Source organism: Chelonia mydas, chromosome 26 (genome assembly GCF_015237465.2).
Source record: "Chelonia mydas isolate rCheMyd1 chromosome 26, rCheMyd1.pri.v2, whole genome shotgun sequence".
Lineage (NCBI taxonomy): Eukaryota > Metazoa > Chordata > Testudines > Cheloniidae > Chelonia > Chelonia mydas.
The window spans coordinates 4,963,999-4,981,341 of record NC_057859.1 but is presented as its reverse complement, the minus strand read 5'-3'; the positions used below and the strand labels follow the sequence as shown (position 1 = coordinate 4,981,341).

Below are 17,343 nucleotides of genomic sequence, written 5' to 3'. Positions count from 1 at the left end.
GCATGGGCCACAGTCTGTTAGGAGGCTTGTAAATCTTTTTAGAAACAGAAGCCTCCTGTCTCCTCCTGTTCTGGCTGAGCATCTTCCCTGTCAAGGGAACTAACAGCTGGGTCACCGTGTGAGACCTCTGTTCATCCACAGAGTAGGTGCATCCCCTGTGGGCCAGAGCAAGCTCACTTCATGTTCCCCTTCACTCGAGAGAGAGACACCCTCTGACCCCCAGGGCAACCGAGTCTGAGATAGGACAATTAGCATGATGAGTGTTCTTGTGACGGCAAGGTCTGGAGAGATGGTTTAACAGCCAACAGTTGGAGAGATGGTTGAGGCTCTGGACTAGGAGCCCGGAGGTTTGGGTTCTATTTCCGGTTCTGCCACAGACTCCCTCTGTGACTTGGGCAAGTCACTTCGTCTCTCTGTGCCTTATCCCCACCCTACAGATGGGAACAAATTCTGTGTTGTTTTACCTAGTGACACTGTAAGCTCTCTGGGGAAGGAAGTATCTTTTCCTTTGTATTTGTACAGCACCTAGTGCAATGGAAACCTGAGCGTGGTGCGGGATTGTAAATACTGTCATACCAACAATTTAAAACACTGGGAATGAAATTGAATCCCACTCAAGTCACGTCACATACATCTCATGGGAGCGATTGCTTTTGGTCACTATGGACCTAGGTTGGATTTGAATCCGTGACCTGGTGGTAAAGGGCGGTATCCCAGCACTTCCCTTATGAGGAGAGGGCCCCCTTTTTTCTGCAGGTAGCCTTACTTTAGATCAGCCTTGCAAATTTGAATTTGAAGCAAGAGAATGAAAAAGCAGATCCGAGAGTGTGGATATCGGTGTGAGTTGATGTTGGGGAGCAAGCAGGGAACCCCATATTGGGACTCCTGGGTTCTGATTTTGGCTCTGCCTTTGAGAATAGTGGGCAAATCACTTGAACTATCTGGGCAAAATCAGCTCTGGCACAAGAGGATGGAACTTCCATTGATTTCAAAGAGTTGCAGCTGCTTAGATCAGGGCTGATTTGAATCCTCCATGCCTCTCTTTCACTATCTGCATGGTCTACCAAAATTGACAGATTGAGAGGTTTGTTTTGCGAAAAAAAATTGTGAAAAATCTCGATGTTTGTGTTTTGCTTTGAAGCGACTGTTTCAAAATTCTTTATTTTATTATCAAAGCAGTTTAAAGATGGTAAAATCAAAACTCAAACGTTTCAAAATCAAGCTGTGTTTTGATTTGCTCAAAGTTTTGGTTCAGCTCAAAACAAACATTTTGGAATCACCAGTGAACTGAAAAGAGTCGGTTCTCTTCACATCTGTAGACCTGAAACCCAGGCGGAAGGTGGAATTTGGAGGTCCCCTGTTACTCCTGACACCCACTTGTCATCCCAACCCCACGGCTTGGTTTGCTGTAGAGTCGCCCGTCCATACCCATCGCTTCATGCTTCACTTCCCCCTCTGTAAGCTCTGCCAAATCATGTTGTGTTTTCATGCTAATGGCTGGCCCACCTAGGGGATAAGAGCCTCTTATTGCTGCTAGTTAATAGTGACTCCTTTAGCTCTAGTGGTTGAGGCTTGTGCTTGCCATTGGACTTGGTGGAGTCAGCTCCTGCTGACTGCACGTGGTGGGGGTAATGTAGAATAGAGATGAATAATACCTACTGTCCTGGCAAGGACTGGGGAGGCTAAATTCAGCACGGATCCAAGTGCTTGGAGATCCTCATGATTATTTCTGGGGTCTGTTGTGACGGGTGCAAGCCGATGCCAACAGTGAAAAGTAGCTAGCTGTAATTTGTGTTACAGCAGTGCCCTCAGGGCCCAGTTGAGATCAGGGCCCTATTGTGGCAGGGGCTGCGCATACACATAGCAAGAGACAGTCGCGCCTCAGGAGCTTACAGTCTAAACAGCCGAAAGAAGAATGGTCATCCCTGCTTTACAGACATGGAGAGATTAAGGCTCATATTCTTAAAGGTATTTGGGCACCTAACTCTCCTTGACTGCAATGGGAGTTAGACAGCTAAATACCTTTAAGAATCAGGTCTTCAGTGTCTTGCTCCAGGTCACACAAGGAGTCTATGGCCAAGCCAGGAATTGAACCAGCTCCCCAGAGTTCTGGTACCATGCCTTATCCACAAGACACCCTCCCACTCTAGCACCACAGTTCCTAGTACGGGTTTGGGCAGACAGGACCAGATTCTCCTCTCCGCTATGCCGGCGTCAATGCCGCCGAAGACAATGGTCTATACTGATGTAACCCAGAGCAGGCTCTGGGCCTGGCTGCTGGGTTTGGAAAAAGGCCGCTCTGTTTAATCATCTGCCCCTTTCCTGGAGAATCCCCTTTGCTGATCAGCAGAGAGCTAGCTTGGAAAGGAGCCATCCCCAGCCCAGCCTCCACCTCCAGGGAGCCGGTGTGGGCAGTGTGGTTAGACCCAGTGTCCTCCTTGGTTTATGGGTCCATGTGTGGCGTGGCAGTTCATCTGCTCCTAATCCCTCCACTGCAACCCCAGCTCACTTATCACCAGGATGGGCACTTCAGCATCTGCCAACCCTTCCTCTGGGCAGGAAATGTCTTCGGACAGGCCCTCTCCACAAGCCCTGGCTCTCTCCCAATCCACAGAGATGTGCTGGGAGCTCACTGAAAGCATGGCTAGGTACAATGGAAATCGATGCACAAGGCTGTTGGTCAGTCTTCTGCTGGGAGCTTGGAGTGGTCTTCCATTGATTTTTTTCTTTTTCTCTCTCTAGCAAGAGCCCCTGCACAATGGGAGCACTCGGGGCCACGACTAATATTAATGGTCCTTTCACGAATCTCTCCTTAAGAAGGACAGATGCTCTCATGACCTATTCTGCTTGTCGTCCCACCCTTAACTTTGCTGACGGTTGCTCTTTGGGGTGCAGTTTGGTTTAGGAATTTGTGTGTGTGAGTGCAAGAGAGATCATCACCTGGAACTAATTTTAGTATCGCTCCTGGAGATGCTTGAAGGCAATTTAGTAATGGGCTCATTGCCCTGGAGAGCAATTCTCCAAATTCTGACCCTATTAAAGTCAATGGGAGTGGTCCCAAGGTTTGGCCCCTAGTGTGGTGCTTTATGTATACTGGTCATACTGGCAGCTTTGCTCAGTTCCACAGAGTTGTGCAGCCGCCCTGGAGAAAAGCCACGAGCTCTTTAGCTCTCTGCAAACCAATGCTCCAAGGGTTAATATGCCATGATCTTTGGCAGAGTTATGGTCCGTGGGTGGGGTTGTTAGCAAGGGGCTGTTGCGTTCTGCTGAGCCTGTTTAGGGTCTGTAGATTTGGGTTATTAAACCCCAGTTAAGGTCTTGGAAGCAAAAAATTTGGATTTGTAATTAAAATACCCAAATTCCCCCCTTCCCCCGAATATACACCTTTCTGCTATGTGCGAAAGTGTTTGTGAGAAGATGGATTTGGAGTTAAGAGACTTGGGTTCTGTTCTGAGCTCTGCTACAAGATGACTTTGTTCAGTTCACACAAACCTCTCTGTGCCTCAGCTTCCCCATCTGTACAATGAGGATGACATCAGACTTATAGTGGGGCTCTGAAGGTAAATTCATTAATGTTTGGGAGGAGCTATGATATGATGGTGCTGAAGGCTGCAAAATTATTTAGATAGGGACCCAATGATACCAGGAACTGTAGGGGGCTGCTTATCAATACGAATCAAGGTTGGAAATGCCCTTTCTTCCCCACCAAATCGGCCATAATTCTAACAAAGGCTAAGCCCTGAACGAGAGCTGTTCGGGGGTGAGAGGAGAATTCTGACATGTTGAAATAACTTTCTGTTCTGAGTCGGAAGGTACTGTCAAAATACTGACACTTTCTGCAAAGCAGGGGAGAAAAATCCCCCGAAGTTTTGAATCTGGGAAAACGTCAACAGGTTTGAGCGACATGGCAAAATGAGATTTTTTTGAACTGAAAAAAAAAATTCATTTAGTTTTGAAGTGTCCATTTGCAATGAACATTTGTTTCAATTCTCCTGAAACAGAAATCAAAAAGCTTTGGTGAAATTGACATTTTCCTGTGGGGAAAGTCTCAATTTTGACAATTACATTTTCCTATGGGCAAATTTTTATGGTCAAATTTTTTTGACCAGCTCTGCAGAAATGAATCATCAGAACATTCCAGGATGAATAGGATTTGTAGAGGAGTCAAAGGAATTTCCGTGGCTGGATCCTGCTGAAATTCAGTGGGATTTAGCACCTAATCCCCTTCGTGTTTTATGACTGGCTTCCCCCACAGTGGCTGGGGGAGGCAGCTCAGTAATAGCATGGGTGGTTGTTGGGTTTATTCAGTGCGGGGTTTCAATCTCTTTTATTTTATTTTTTTCCCCTACTCCAGGAGAAGAATTTTATGAAGCTTCCCCTTACGAGCCGGTCACCTCTCGTCTCTCTGATATATTCAGACTCGCTTCAATTTTCTCAGGTAATAAAAGCAAAACAAAACATGCTTTCACTGTTTTATATTCTCTTCCTCTCGCCTGTGAATAGACCTTCTGCCAACCTCCAGGGGAATGATAAAACATTAGCTCCCTTTCCCATTCCTCAATCCCTTCCTCTCCAGCCTATCTCCCACCCCATAATATCTCATACTGTGCTCCCCTTCCCCTGGTTGCCTTGCAATCATAATTCTGTGACTAAGATGTTGCAGCCTGGAGCTATGGATAACAGTGACATCTCTAGCGCTGCTACTGAGAATGCTTTGGGCCTCATTCTCAATTGCCCTGCACCTCACGCTGTTATTTCCACCCGTGCAAAGCAGGCGTGAAACACTACAGGGCAGATGCTCTTCACATAAAGCAGCAAGCAAGTAAAAGTGCAAATCGAGAGTAGCTCCAGTCAGGGGAGATTTCGATTGTGCTGGTGTGACTGAGAGCAGAATTGAGCCTTACTCTTCTCATTCGGTAGTGGTTCACACCATGCGCTGGTGATGCCACGAAATACAGGGCACCAGAAGCAGGCTCTTGGGGTTAGCGTGTATAGATATATAATTAACGCATGTTGCAGCAGAGTCTAATCTCAGTGATGTTGGTGCCAATCTGGTGGCACTGCACTGATTTTTGTGGAGTTACTTGGAGTTTACAACAGTGGAACTGAGAGCAGAGTGCTGGACCAACATGAGTTAACTAATAACACTTTGCTGCAGAGTCCAATAGGAGGTAAATGCAGAGAGTAGTGCAGGGGTGACCCTACATTGGGTCTCCTGGGTCTTCGTCCTGCTAATTTTTCTGAGCTGTGAGGAGTATTCTTTGCAACCACACAGTGGCTTTGGTAACTAACCGTTGTGGTGAGGGGGATTAGAAATGGTGAACGGCGTTGTGCAGTTGTTGGAGCTGGTTACGTAGCACCACCACCTGAGATCCCAGGGCTGCGTGAGACTTGGAGAGTTTGTAACTGGATCTTCTGGGGAGTGCTCTAGTCCTGAGAGACCTTGCAGAGATGGGGTCTGGGTGCAGCACGGGACCTCTGGGTGTTATTCTCTTCCTTTGGGTATTCAGGGTAGTTCTAATTTTGCAGCTAGACATTGCCTTCTCTCCTGGCCCTCAAGGGCTCCCTCTATCTCTGTGTCTCCTTTCTTCTTCCCTCTCTCTGCCCCCTCTGTATTGTCTCCAGGCCTGTGGGATCCTTTCCCAAGCCAGACGACCCATGTGCACGTGTGCGTTCTATGCTGCATTGTTTCTTCCTCTCTATTTGAAATGCATTCCTTGATTTATGCACCTCCAAGGGCCTCCCGGCTGCAGCTTTTCCTAGGAACTCAGTAACTGTGAGGCATCGCTTGCAGCTCCTCCCCTTTCTTATCTAGCTCCATTCCATTCAGACATTCAAGATTCCCATTGGCTTCCGTGGGAGCAGGGGTCTATAACTGTGTCTGGTGCCTCACATTTCCTGACATTGGAATCCATCTGCCAAATGCATCCAGCAAAGCAAAATGTTCCTGCTCCCGCTGAAGTCAATGGATGACTAACAGATACTGACAGGTTTCAGGAGAGTGATCACTTTAGACCCACTTTAGTGCAGGGGTGACCCAATGTAGGGTCACCCCTGCACTACTCTCTGCATTTGCCTCCTGTTGGACTCTGCAGCAAAGTGTTATTAGTTAACTCATGTTGGTCCAGTGTAAGGAGAGTGATCACTTTAGATAAGCTATTACCAGCAGGAGAGTGGGGTGGGGGGAGAGAAAACCTTTTGAAGTGATAAACACCCATTTTTTCATGGTCTGTGTGTATAAAAAATCCTCACTGCATTTTCCACTTTATGCATCCGATGAAGTGAGCTGTAGCTCACAAAAGCTTATGCTCAAATAAATTGGTTAGTCTCTAAGGTGCCACAAGTACTCCTTTTCTTTTAACAGATACTGAGGAATCCTGGGAGAGGACAGCTTGGGGAAATAGCCAGAAAGGTGCAATGAATCCAGGGCCAAATTCCCTGCTGATGGAAATCGCCAGGGCTCCATTAACTTCAGTGGAGATGTGCCAGTTTCCAGCAGCACAGAATTTTCCTGGTCTGTCTCTGTTAGTCACTTACCTAGGGTCATGTCTAAGCTATGGGTGCCAGGGGCACAGATATGGTGGTGCTGCTGTGCTCTTGTAGTGTGGATGCTACCTACACCAATGGAAGGGGTTTTTCCACTGATGGAGGTAATCCATCTCCCCGAGTGGTGGTAGCTAGCCACATCGGCACCAGGGGTTAGGTTGGCTTAACTATGGCACTAGGGTGTGAAACATTTTACACCCCTGAGTGATGTAGCTAGGTCAATCTAAATTTTAAGCAGATGAGGAGAAATTGGCAAGACGGAACTGAAACTGGAACCTGCTACCTTCTCATCTTCTGTGGCATGACCATCAGCGTGAGGAGCGCAGGCTCTTCCTTGGAGTGGATTTCTTTCTTTCTTTCTTTCTTTCTTTCTTTCTTTCTTTCTTTCTTTCTTTCTTTTACAAAGCTGTTGTGGTTTGGTGTTTGACTTTTTTTTTTTCCCTTTGGACCTAGCTGCCTCCAAGCATCAGATAATAAGGAATTGATAAAGTGGGCTGGAGATCTTGTAATTTGCTCATTTGTCTCGTAGACACACAAAACGTGTTCTCTCACCCAGCGGAGTGTCAAGTCCATTAAGCAAAGATTTTCCCAGAGGGAGACACTTAGACACAGCTCCCCCCTCTCTTGGGGGGGGCTGACACCCTGCTGCCACTCCCATTCTTTGGGCAGGGGGGTCAGCAGCGAGGGGAACAGGAATGGGAATGAGTGACTGGGTAATGGGGCGTCTGTGCTGGAGTTCCAGGAGGCTGTTTGACCAGGTGCCAGGCCTGGGTGGAGAGGGCAGATGGCCATTTGTGTCACCTGCATTTGTGTCAGTCTGGACACGCTGTGATTTATGAGAGAGTCCAGAGGTGGGGGCAGGTCCAGCTGGCAGGATTCAAAGCAAGAGGTGTGGAGAAAAAGCAGAGTTGATTTTTGGTTGGTTTGGTTGGTTTTTTTTTACCTGAGGGATCTTGATTTCCAGATGCCCAAAATAGACACGAAAGGACCTTGTAGTGGTAGGGTTTGAAGAAGGGTACCAGTATGAACCCTAAGCCTTAAGTGTTATACTGGGAGAAAGGACTTCTTTTCTGCGGGCCAGCTTGTGCAGCCCTGTGTCTCACTGGTGAGCACTTGCCTGTGGAAGGCTATAAGATCCCTTGTGGAGTTAGTGCTCACCTGTCTAAGGGTTGCCCAAATGCAGAGTAGGAGTGAGGAACATCCAGCCACATGCTAGTCCCATGGCAAAATCGTGAAAGAACAGGTTAAAGAACACTGGGGAGATGTATCTAGTGGGGTCCCACAGGGGTCAGTCCTAGGCCTGGTACTAGCCAATATTTTCATTAATGATGTGGATCATGGAGTGGAGAAAATGCGTATAAAATTTGCAGATGACACTACACTGGGAGGGGTTGCAAGCACTTTGGAGGACACAGTTAAAATTCAAAAGGACCTTGACAAATTGGAGAATTGGTCTGAAATCACCAAGATGAAATTCAATAAAGACAAGTGCAAAGTACTACACTTAGGAAGGAAAAATCAAATGCACAGCTACACAATGGGGAGTAACTGGCTAAGTGGTAGGCCTGCTGGACAGGGTGTAGAGGTTATAGTGGATCACAAATTGGATATGAGTCAATGTGCTGCAGTTATGAAAAAGGCTAATATCCTTCTGGGGTGTATTAACAGAAGAATCATATGTAAGACCTGGGAGGTAATTGTCCCTCTCTAGTTTGCACTGGTGAGGCCCTAGCTGGAGTAATGTGACCAGTTCTGGGTGCCACACTTTAAGAAAGGTGTGGACAAACTGGAGAGAGAATCCAGAGGAGAGCAACAAAAGGTCTAGAACACCTGACCAATAAGGAAAGGGGAGAAAAACTGGGCGTGTTTAGTCTTGAGAAAAGAAGGCTGAGGAGGGACCTGATGACAGCTTTGAATATGGTAAGGGCTGTTATAAAGAGGACTGTGATCAATTGTTCACCATGTCACTGAAGGTAGGACAAGAAGTAATGGGCTTCATCTGCAGCAAGGCAGATTTAGGTTAGATATTAGGGAAAACTTGGTAACTGTAATGGTAGTTAAACTCTGGAATAGGCTTTGAAGGGAGACTGTGTAATCACCATCATTGGAGGATTTTGAGAACAGGTTGATACATACCTGCCAGGTCCTGGTTTACTTCGTCCTGCCACAGCACAGGGAGCTGGGCTTGATGACTTCTCGAGGTCCCTTCCAAGCCCGACATTTCTATGTTTCTATGAAAAAACCACAAATAGTGGAGCTGGTTGGGAATCTTCTGTTGAATGATTTTCCCAATAGAAAACAAAGTTTCTGCAAAATCAAAATTTTCTGCAGGCAATATTTCATTTCAGTTTCCCAGTGAGGAAAATTAAAATGAAATATTTGTTGTGGGTTAGTTTGACCCAGATCAGAATATTTTATTGAATTGATCCAAAATGTTTCATTTTGAATCAGTTAAACAATAACATTAAGCTGCATTTTTCTAGCTCATTGTCTTATGGGTGTTGAAATTTGGGTCCCTGTTGTCTCCTACGAGCAGGGCTCCCTGGAGGACTATATCTTACACAGTGCAATGCGGCTCCCTCAGGAATGTCAAAATGTTTTTCAAAAATGTCTAAATGAAAAGTTTCTACAATTTTTTTTGAATTTCCATTCCATCATTTTTTTTTTTTTAATTTCAACTTTTCATCCCATTTCGGGATGAAAGCAAATGTTGATGTGTTGGAATTTCCCAGGGAATGGAAATTCCAGCTTTCGATCTGCTCCAGTCAGTGGGTTTAAAAGCAAGACAGATCAACTGTACACTCAGGATATAAACATCTGTATACACCTGGGTCTATCCTACTGCTTAGTGGGAGCTCTCTGCCCTGACAGTGAGGGAGAATGGACTAGAAGGACCAGGAACACAATTTTGTCTTGATTCCCAGGAGAAGAACCCAATGCTGTATTTGGAACAGACTCTGGGTGCAACTGCTAAGAGGAGGGAAGACCCTTAGCTGGGGTCAAGTCTGTCAGGACTCCTGGGTCTAGGTGTGCCAAAGAGATTAGTTGTAACTAGAGCTGTGTCAGTAACTAATTTTTCAGTTTGTGGCTGTCCTGTAAAATCGGGGTGGAAAAATAATTCTGGTCAACCTGAAACAAACTTTTAAAAAATGTTTTGGTGAACCAAAAAGTTGAAGAAAGAGTGTATTTTCGGTTGAACAAAATGCTTCATTTTTGAGCTTTTTAAATGTATTTTTAAACTTTTAAAATATAAGATTGAAGTACATTTTGAAATGAAAAATTGTTTCAAATCAAAACACTTCAATTTTGGGGTGGTCTTTTTTCAGGTTTTTTTTTTTTTTTTTTTTACTGAAACAAGTCAGTGAATTTGACATGAATTTGTGAAGCATTTTGGTGTCTCCTAATCTCCATTTTTTTCTTAGTGAAAAAAGTTTTGGATGGATAAGTTCTCCCAGCTCTAGTTGTAAGTCATGCTAACACCGTGGGGCTCTCTGCCTGTCACTGTGGGCCTGGAGTTAAGGTTGTCTAGGTGCTATAACTGTGCATTTCCAATCCTTAATAACCTTAACACTGATTTCCTGAATATTTAATAGTTGGGTTTGGGATCACAACATCCTAGTAAGGATTTTTACTCTTAAGCTACTGATAGGAATTGTCATCTTACGTCCATCATAATTTAGGTCTCTGTCTTGAAAAATAGGTTTGAATTTGCTACTTGTTTCAGGTTTAGAGGTTCAGGCAGTAGCAGCTCATGGTTTTAGATACAGAGGTCCCAGGTTCAATGTCTACCGATAACCCAAACAAGGATGTTACATCTTTATTTTTGGGGGTGTTTGCAGTTTAAGACAACTTAAAGGGGCCTGACTTTTCAAACAAGGTTGAGTGCCCTCCCTTGGAAAATCTTTAAACCCTTTAAAGAGTCTCAGGTCGGGACCCACAAGTCACTCATTAGCCCTGGCAACTGAAATCAAGTAAGAGCAGACTGGCTGTACAGAATTCAGTGGTCTGTCTGCCAAGGAGGAATCTGAGAACCTCAGATTTCTCTCTCTGTCTCAGTGTCTTTCCTTCAGTGCCACCCACTGAGCATCCTTTGGAACATCATCCCAGTCCATTTGTAACTTTTGGCCATCAGTTTCCATGACCACCCATCGGTGCTGCCTTTCCATTGGCTTCTCCCTCTTCTCAAGTCCCCTACATCTCCAGCCAGCTAAAACGAGGACTTGCAATGCCTTGACTTCTTTTCACCCATTCTCCTTTTAACCCTGGAGATGAAAGCCAAGCCTGTACCATTTGCCTTCTCGCCAGCAGCCGTGTCACTATGGCTACGGAGTTCGGTTGTGGTAATATACGAGGCAGGAGAGGAGTGGAAGGGCCGGAACCTTATTACTCTTCAGAGGTACATTACATGGCTCATTGCACTGTCTGGAAGGTTAGGGCTTCTTTAAGAGCATGTTCCTGCAATGGGGTAGGCTAATAGAAAAATGTCCCTTCAGACTCTTCCAAATAAAACCAGTTAAGGGCACAAGCGGCTGCTTTTGTCAGCAGTGAAGTGACATATTGCTCTGCTCCGGTGAGAGGTTAATGCTCTTAACTGCAGTGAAGTAGCTCGTGTGCCTATAATGGTTACACACTGTGCTGGCCATCTGAATGCTCCTGCCTTAGAGAGCTCACATGCCACGGCCAGGGCTGTAGCTCAGGGCATGGGTGAAGGAAAGGGGAGGCGCGAGCGCAGCCTGCCACCATTAGATTTTTGACTCTGCTGAACAGTGGGCAGATACTAACAAGTGACCGGTTACTCTGGGGTGTTGGTAATAGACCACAGAGCCTTATGCTTAGGGCCCTACCAAATTCACGGCCATGAAAATTGCGTCACGGACCATGAAATCTGGTCTTTTGTCTGCTTTTACCCTATACTATACAGATTTCACAGGGGAGAGCAGTGTTTCTCAAACTGGGGGCCCTGACCCAATAGGGAGTTGCAGGGGGGTTGCCAGGTTATTTTAGGGGGGTCGCGATATTGCCACCCTTACTTCTGCACTGCTGCCTTCAGAGCTGGGCAGCTGGAGAGCGGCGGCTGCTGACTGAGGGCCCAGCTCTGCAGGCAGCAATGCAGAAGGGTGGCAATACCATGCCAGGCCATCCTTCCTTCTGCGCTGCTGCTGGCGGCGGTTCTGCCTTCAGAGCTGGGCTCTCGGCCAGCAGCCGCGGCTCTCCGGCTGCCCAGCAGCAGTGCAGAAGAAAGAGTAGCAGTAGTGCAACCCCCCATACAATAAACTTGTGACCCTCCCCCCCACATAACTCCTTTTTGGGTCAGGACCTTTACAATTACAACACAGTGACATTTCAGATTTAAATAGCTGAAATCATGACATTTATGATTTTTAAAATCCTCTGACTGTGAAATTGACCAAAATGGACTGTGAATTTGGTAGGGCCCTATTTATGCTCTTTGGTCACAGGCTTAGAGAGATCAAGCTGTTATTGTCTGTCAGCTCAGTGGCCTGTGTGAAATGAGTTTGCCAGTTCTCAGTTTTATCCACCTCACAAAACATCCAGCATCACAGTGGGGCGGGGGGAAGAGCTCAGCAGACAGGTCACAGATGAAGGGGATCATAGATCTCCTATCAGTGCCCTTCTCGGTTGAGCTCTGAAAGGGCTAACTGAAGGCAGCGGCTAGACTGTTTTCCCTGAAGTAATGCCCAGGCAGGATCAGGACCCCTATTGTGCTAGGTGCTGTACAAATGCCTTGGCTGACCTAATTCCTACCCTGAAGATTTCTCAGTCTAGTTGAGAGGTGGCTCAAAGGGAGGATCATATTATTGCTGAATTGAACTCCTGGTTTTAACTTCTGAAGCAAAGGTGCTCCAGGGAGCTCAGCCTTTGGGTTCCAGACAGCACAGCCATTTCTCCCCCCCCCACATTTTGGATTAAATTATCATCAAGGAAATATTTAGTTGGTGGAAAAATATGAAAAGTGAAGTGTCTGGAGTCGGGGATTATTAATTCATGGGCTGATCTATTCCGAAATCCAACCCCTGATTAACAGGAAACGTTTCTGGCAATTTGGTGGGGAGGGGGAGGAGTGACGCTTCTTATACCGAGGGGCGGCACTGCCAGCCAGAGAGGGAGGCTGGGATATAGGATGGGGAAATGCTCAGCAAAGGAGAGTGTTGCTTTCACGGCTGCATGGGGCATAATGTGATTATCCTCAGGTTGTCTCCCAAGCCAAATGCGGAAAACATGTTATTTAAATTTCAAAAAGATCCGATTCCTCGCCAAACAGCTGTCAGAGCTGCTAAGTGTCACCGCAAAGCAGGTTAGAGCTGCTGCTTGGGCGTCTCTCCAAACTCCTGGAGGAATCACCACTAGCTCCAGGGAACGTGAGCAAGAGGTGCCGGTTTGGGAACACGGGGAGTGGGTAGACATTTGTATGTTGGTCTTTTGCACCTCACTTATGCATAGCGTGGGATTCAGCCCTGGGTGGAGGAGCCTGCGCTAGGCCTGTGTCCCAGTCAAGTCCCACTTTAGCCCTCTCTTGATGGATTAAGTGGTGCATATGTGACTGTCACCATCTTGGCCAACCCAGCGGGGATTGAACCAGGGACTGAAAAGCCTGAATCTCTAAAGCCTGAATGTCCTACACCCATCTGCCTGCACACATTCTTGCCTGCAGTTTCCTTTTCCCACCCCTTGTTCAGCTCCATCCCTTACCCTTCTGGTGCTCTTATTTTATTATTGCAGATGATCCAACCATTCCTGCCCTGACTAGACTCCACCCCACCTGTCCTGCCTCAGACGCCACTCCATCCCCATTCCTGCCCTGGTCCACCACCTTGTGTGCCCGTTTGCTGAGGGCTTCTCTCCTATCCTGTCCTCCTGCCCAGGATGTTCCCTCTATCCTGTGCTCCTACAAGTTTCTTCTCCAGTGTCTTTTAAGAGCTGAGGCTGTGGCTCGGTGCAGCTGCTTCTCCTAGCCCCTCCCTTTGTTCCTTCTGCCCTACACCCTTGGTGCTGTGTCCATGCATGCATGGAAGTAATGAGGCTGCGAAGGGAGTGGGCGCTTTCCCCCGATCTGAAGCTGAAGCAACTGAAGCAAACGAGCTATTACTGTTGTTTGTCGATAACGAGGCTGGGCCAGCCTGGCATTGATTGTCTGTGGGGATAGCCGTGGGATTACGGTAACCTTTTTAAAAGGGGCTGTGGAAGCAAAGAGGGAGATATTACATACGCCGCGCTTGCTGGCTGCAGAACAGCTGACCTGATTGGGAACTCCTGAAATACCATCACCAATGGCTTCGGTGGCGGGTCTCCCTCTAGCCCCTTGTGTGTGTTTGTTTCCTGCATCAATAGAACCAGTGCCCAAGTTGGCACAATTAGCAGCCTGTGTTCTGAAGTGGAAGGGCAAGGGGGCTGCAGGGCAGGACTCAGAGGCCTCAGGAGAGCTGTTTGTGGAGAGCCCAGCAGGCCTGGAACAGCAGGGTGCTTGCAGAGCAGGTGAGAGGGCGTTGGCACAGTGATGTGGGGGAAGCTGCTAAATGCACTTCCATCATGGGGTCAATTTCAGCTCTGTTCTCCTCCATTTGTGCACACAGCTTCCCTTCTGGAGACCAGCTGGCTCCAGAGCTTTCTGTGCCTCTGGCTCTGGTATCCTTACTGTAGTGCCCAGTGGTCCCAACTTGGCTCAGAAGCCCCTTGCATTAAGCTCCGCAAGCACACATCGCGAGAGACAGTTCCTGTCCGAAAGAGCTCACAGTCTGAACAGATGAGGCAGACGCAGGGTGGGACAAAGGGAGGATTATTCTCCCCATTTTACAGATTGGGGTGGGGGAACTGAGGCCCAGAAAGATGAACTGACTTGCCTGAGGCCACATAGGGGAGTCTGTGGCAGAGCCAGGAATTGCACCCACATTTTTTGAGTGCCCATCCAGTTCTTTAAGCACAAGACCAGCTTTCCTCTGTCTCTCTCTATCCCAGATTCCATCTCTCCTCCCCTTTCATTAAAAGCTTGCTAGGTCTCCCTTGCAGTAGACACCATTACATTTTATTGGTACCCCTTTAAGGCCTGAGCAGCTGGCTAAAGTTTGGGACCCTGGCAGTTGTTCTAGTTGGGAGGAGAAATTGTTTCCCCAAACACAGGAGGAACAAAACAAACCCACAGACATTTTCTTTGTTGGTTGTCCCAGACCTGCCTTTTCCAGTCAGCACTCTGTACCCACAGAGCTTTGTCTCTTAGCTTTGTCTCAGGACCACATTACTGTTCTTCCAGGCTAGGTCTATTTGGCTTTTTCTCTCTACCTCTGCCTTTTGTCTCCTTGTGTTGTGCCTCTTGCATTTGCCCACAGACCAGAGAAACTGTTCCCCCAATCAAAGCCCTAGCCCTGCACTTGAAACCCCTTGAGCCGCATGATTCAGCTTCTGCTCAGCCTTGCCATGTGCCTATGTTTTAGGTGCTGCTGCTGTAGCTTCAGTCACATGATCACAATGGATTCTTTACATTTATTCTGAATGAAAGGCAGTGACCCTCTCTGAGGTTTAGCTCAAGCCAGAACAGTGTTCTACTGCCTGGTACTGTCTCTGCCCAATATTTGCAGTGAAGGGAACCCATGCTGGACAAGGGGGCGCTCTGAGCTCAGGCCGCAAGTTGGTGGTGAACGTTCATTCATTTTGTGTGCTAGCAGCGTCTGGCTTTTGGCAAAAGTGTGAATAATGACACATCTGTCCCAGGAGCCAAAGGCAGACCCAGGGAGAGCAGACATGGCTTCCGATGGCATTAAGGGACGTTAGCAGCGACTCATGCGAGACTCAGACTTTGTACCAGTATTTTGCCTCAAAATTCTCCTGGACCCACCTGTCCTGGAGATTCTAGGAAGCCTCTTTGTACAGGGGCTGATGGGGAGGGAGATGGATCTGGGGTACTGCTAAGCACCTAACTTCTGTCCTGGAGACCCTGATGCAGGCTCGAGCTCTTGTATCCCTGATCTGTGCACAGTGGGCAGCATACACAGGGGTTGCAGGTGACCTCCCCTTTCCTGCCCTGGAAGTCTCTGGATCATCTCCTGTCCCTGGAGGGCCCTGGGCCCTGTCCTACCTGTTGTGAGGGTTGGGATAAGCTCGGGGAGTTGGAGGGGACTGGAGTTGCCACTCTCCCAGAGCTCCCTCAGAAACCCCAGCTTCACAGACCCCATTGCCTTTCTGCCTCAGGAAATGTTAATGCTTCTACCTTATTAATGAGCTCCCCAGAAACTGTGCTTTTCCAAGTACAGGCTCTATTAAAATGCATCCAGGTCCCCGCAGGTCTCAGGCAGGACAGAAGCAGATGCTCACGAGGATTCTACATTAAGCCAGCACTGTGCATCGATCCCACATGCATGCCAGTGCATCAGAATGCTGCACGCTCTGCTCTGTTAAGTGTTCTGAGGGCTCTGAGGAGGGTCGGCCGGAGCCAGCATGACCCAGCTGCACCAGTGCCTGATTCCTTCTGGTCTAAACCAGATCTCAGATCAAATGCTCAGCGAGTGCGGGACAAGGTGAAAGAAGGCCCTGGGAGCTGGAGAGAGACAACTGCCATGTGTCTACCACCATACGTGCTGCCCCCAGGCATGTCTGCCTGCTTATCATCTGTCTATTGCTCCTCACTGTGGTATCTAGGGAAGGGGAAGTTGCAGGGTAGAACGTATGTAGCTTGGGAAGACAGGAATCTGGGCAAACTCTGTGCTCTGTATTGTATTTTGCAGGGCAGGTTTTTAGCGTATATGCTGTGTTAGTACTTAGCACTTGTCTAGAGCTTGGCAAGCAACTGTCCCAGCAGAGAACACTCCCCAAGCCACTGCTGGGGAAGGGTGTGGGATAAATAGCTGGCTGTGCATGCGTTGGGGGTGGGGGGATTGTAGCTGCTTCTGTCCCTGCCTTTTTAAGTAGGGTGTGCGACATGGCACATCAGAGCCAGCTGCGAGTGCGATCACAGCTACCCCAGTTCTAGCCTTTCTGAGCAGGAGGCGCAGCAGGGAATGGTGCAGGTGGACTGGCTGTCGGGAGACACCCAGTCATTCCAGTTTTGGCCTTTCCCAGCAGGCGGTGCTGCAGGGAGAGGTGTTGGAAGGCCTGAAATGCCTCAGTTGCAGAGATGGCTTTAGAAGCCGTCTGATTCTCTTAACAGCTGCTTCGGTAGGCTACAGCTTAGGAGGGCTGGCTGTGGGGGAGCTCTTGGTGGGGCCTGTGAGCACTGATGGAACAAAGCAGGGAGCGGAAAAAACAAAGCCAAGGTTTCCCATCTAGGTAGCTGCTTGCCATTTGCTAATTACCAGGGCTCTGCAAATATTTCTGTTAGGAAACCCTCCTTGATGCTGCCGTCTGTCTCTGCCAGTGGAAACTGGGGAACAATGGGCGAATCCAGGATCCTGGCTGGTTTGCGGGGGAGGGGAAATTAGGGCAGAAATTACTGATGCAGTCAGATGACTTTAAAATAGCACCCAGCTCTCCTTGGGCAATTCATCCTTTTGACAAAAATTTCAGCCCATGTTCCTTCTCCAGGGTGTGTGTGTCTGTGTTTGGTTTTTGTTTTTGCTGATTGCTGGGATTCCGGGAGCAGATGCTGCACATCCAGCTGTGCACTTGGCAGGCCTGCATTTCCGCTTCTCCGGCAGCTCTCTTCACTTCACCGCTCCCCTTCTCCCTGGCCCTGCCGGGCTGCAAGCGGCCCTGCTTGGTCTCTAGCTCAGTGCTCTTGGCTTGGCTAGACTAGGGGCTGTCCGTGTCCATGGGACAATGCTAGTGCAAGTGCCTAATGCAGGCAAAAAA

The 17,343-nt window shown here is 47.9% G+C and overlaps 1 protein-coding gene across 2 annotated transcripts in view; it reads left to right on the top strand.

The window, feature by feature from the left end:
- GFRA2 (GDNF family receptor alpha 2) overlaps positions 1-17,343 on the top strand; it is a 95,628-nt gene that overhangs the window by 22,237 nt on the left and 56,048 nt on the right. For both annotated transcript variants that reach the window (XM_043536460.1, XM_037886505.2), the window contains one exon: positions 4,355-4,438. In XM_043536460.1, the coding sequence (XP_043392395.1) occupies positions 4,355-4,438 (84 nt within the window). The remainder of the gene's footprint in view (positions 1-4,354; positions 4,439-17,343) is intronic.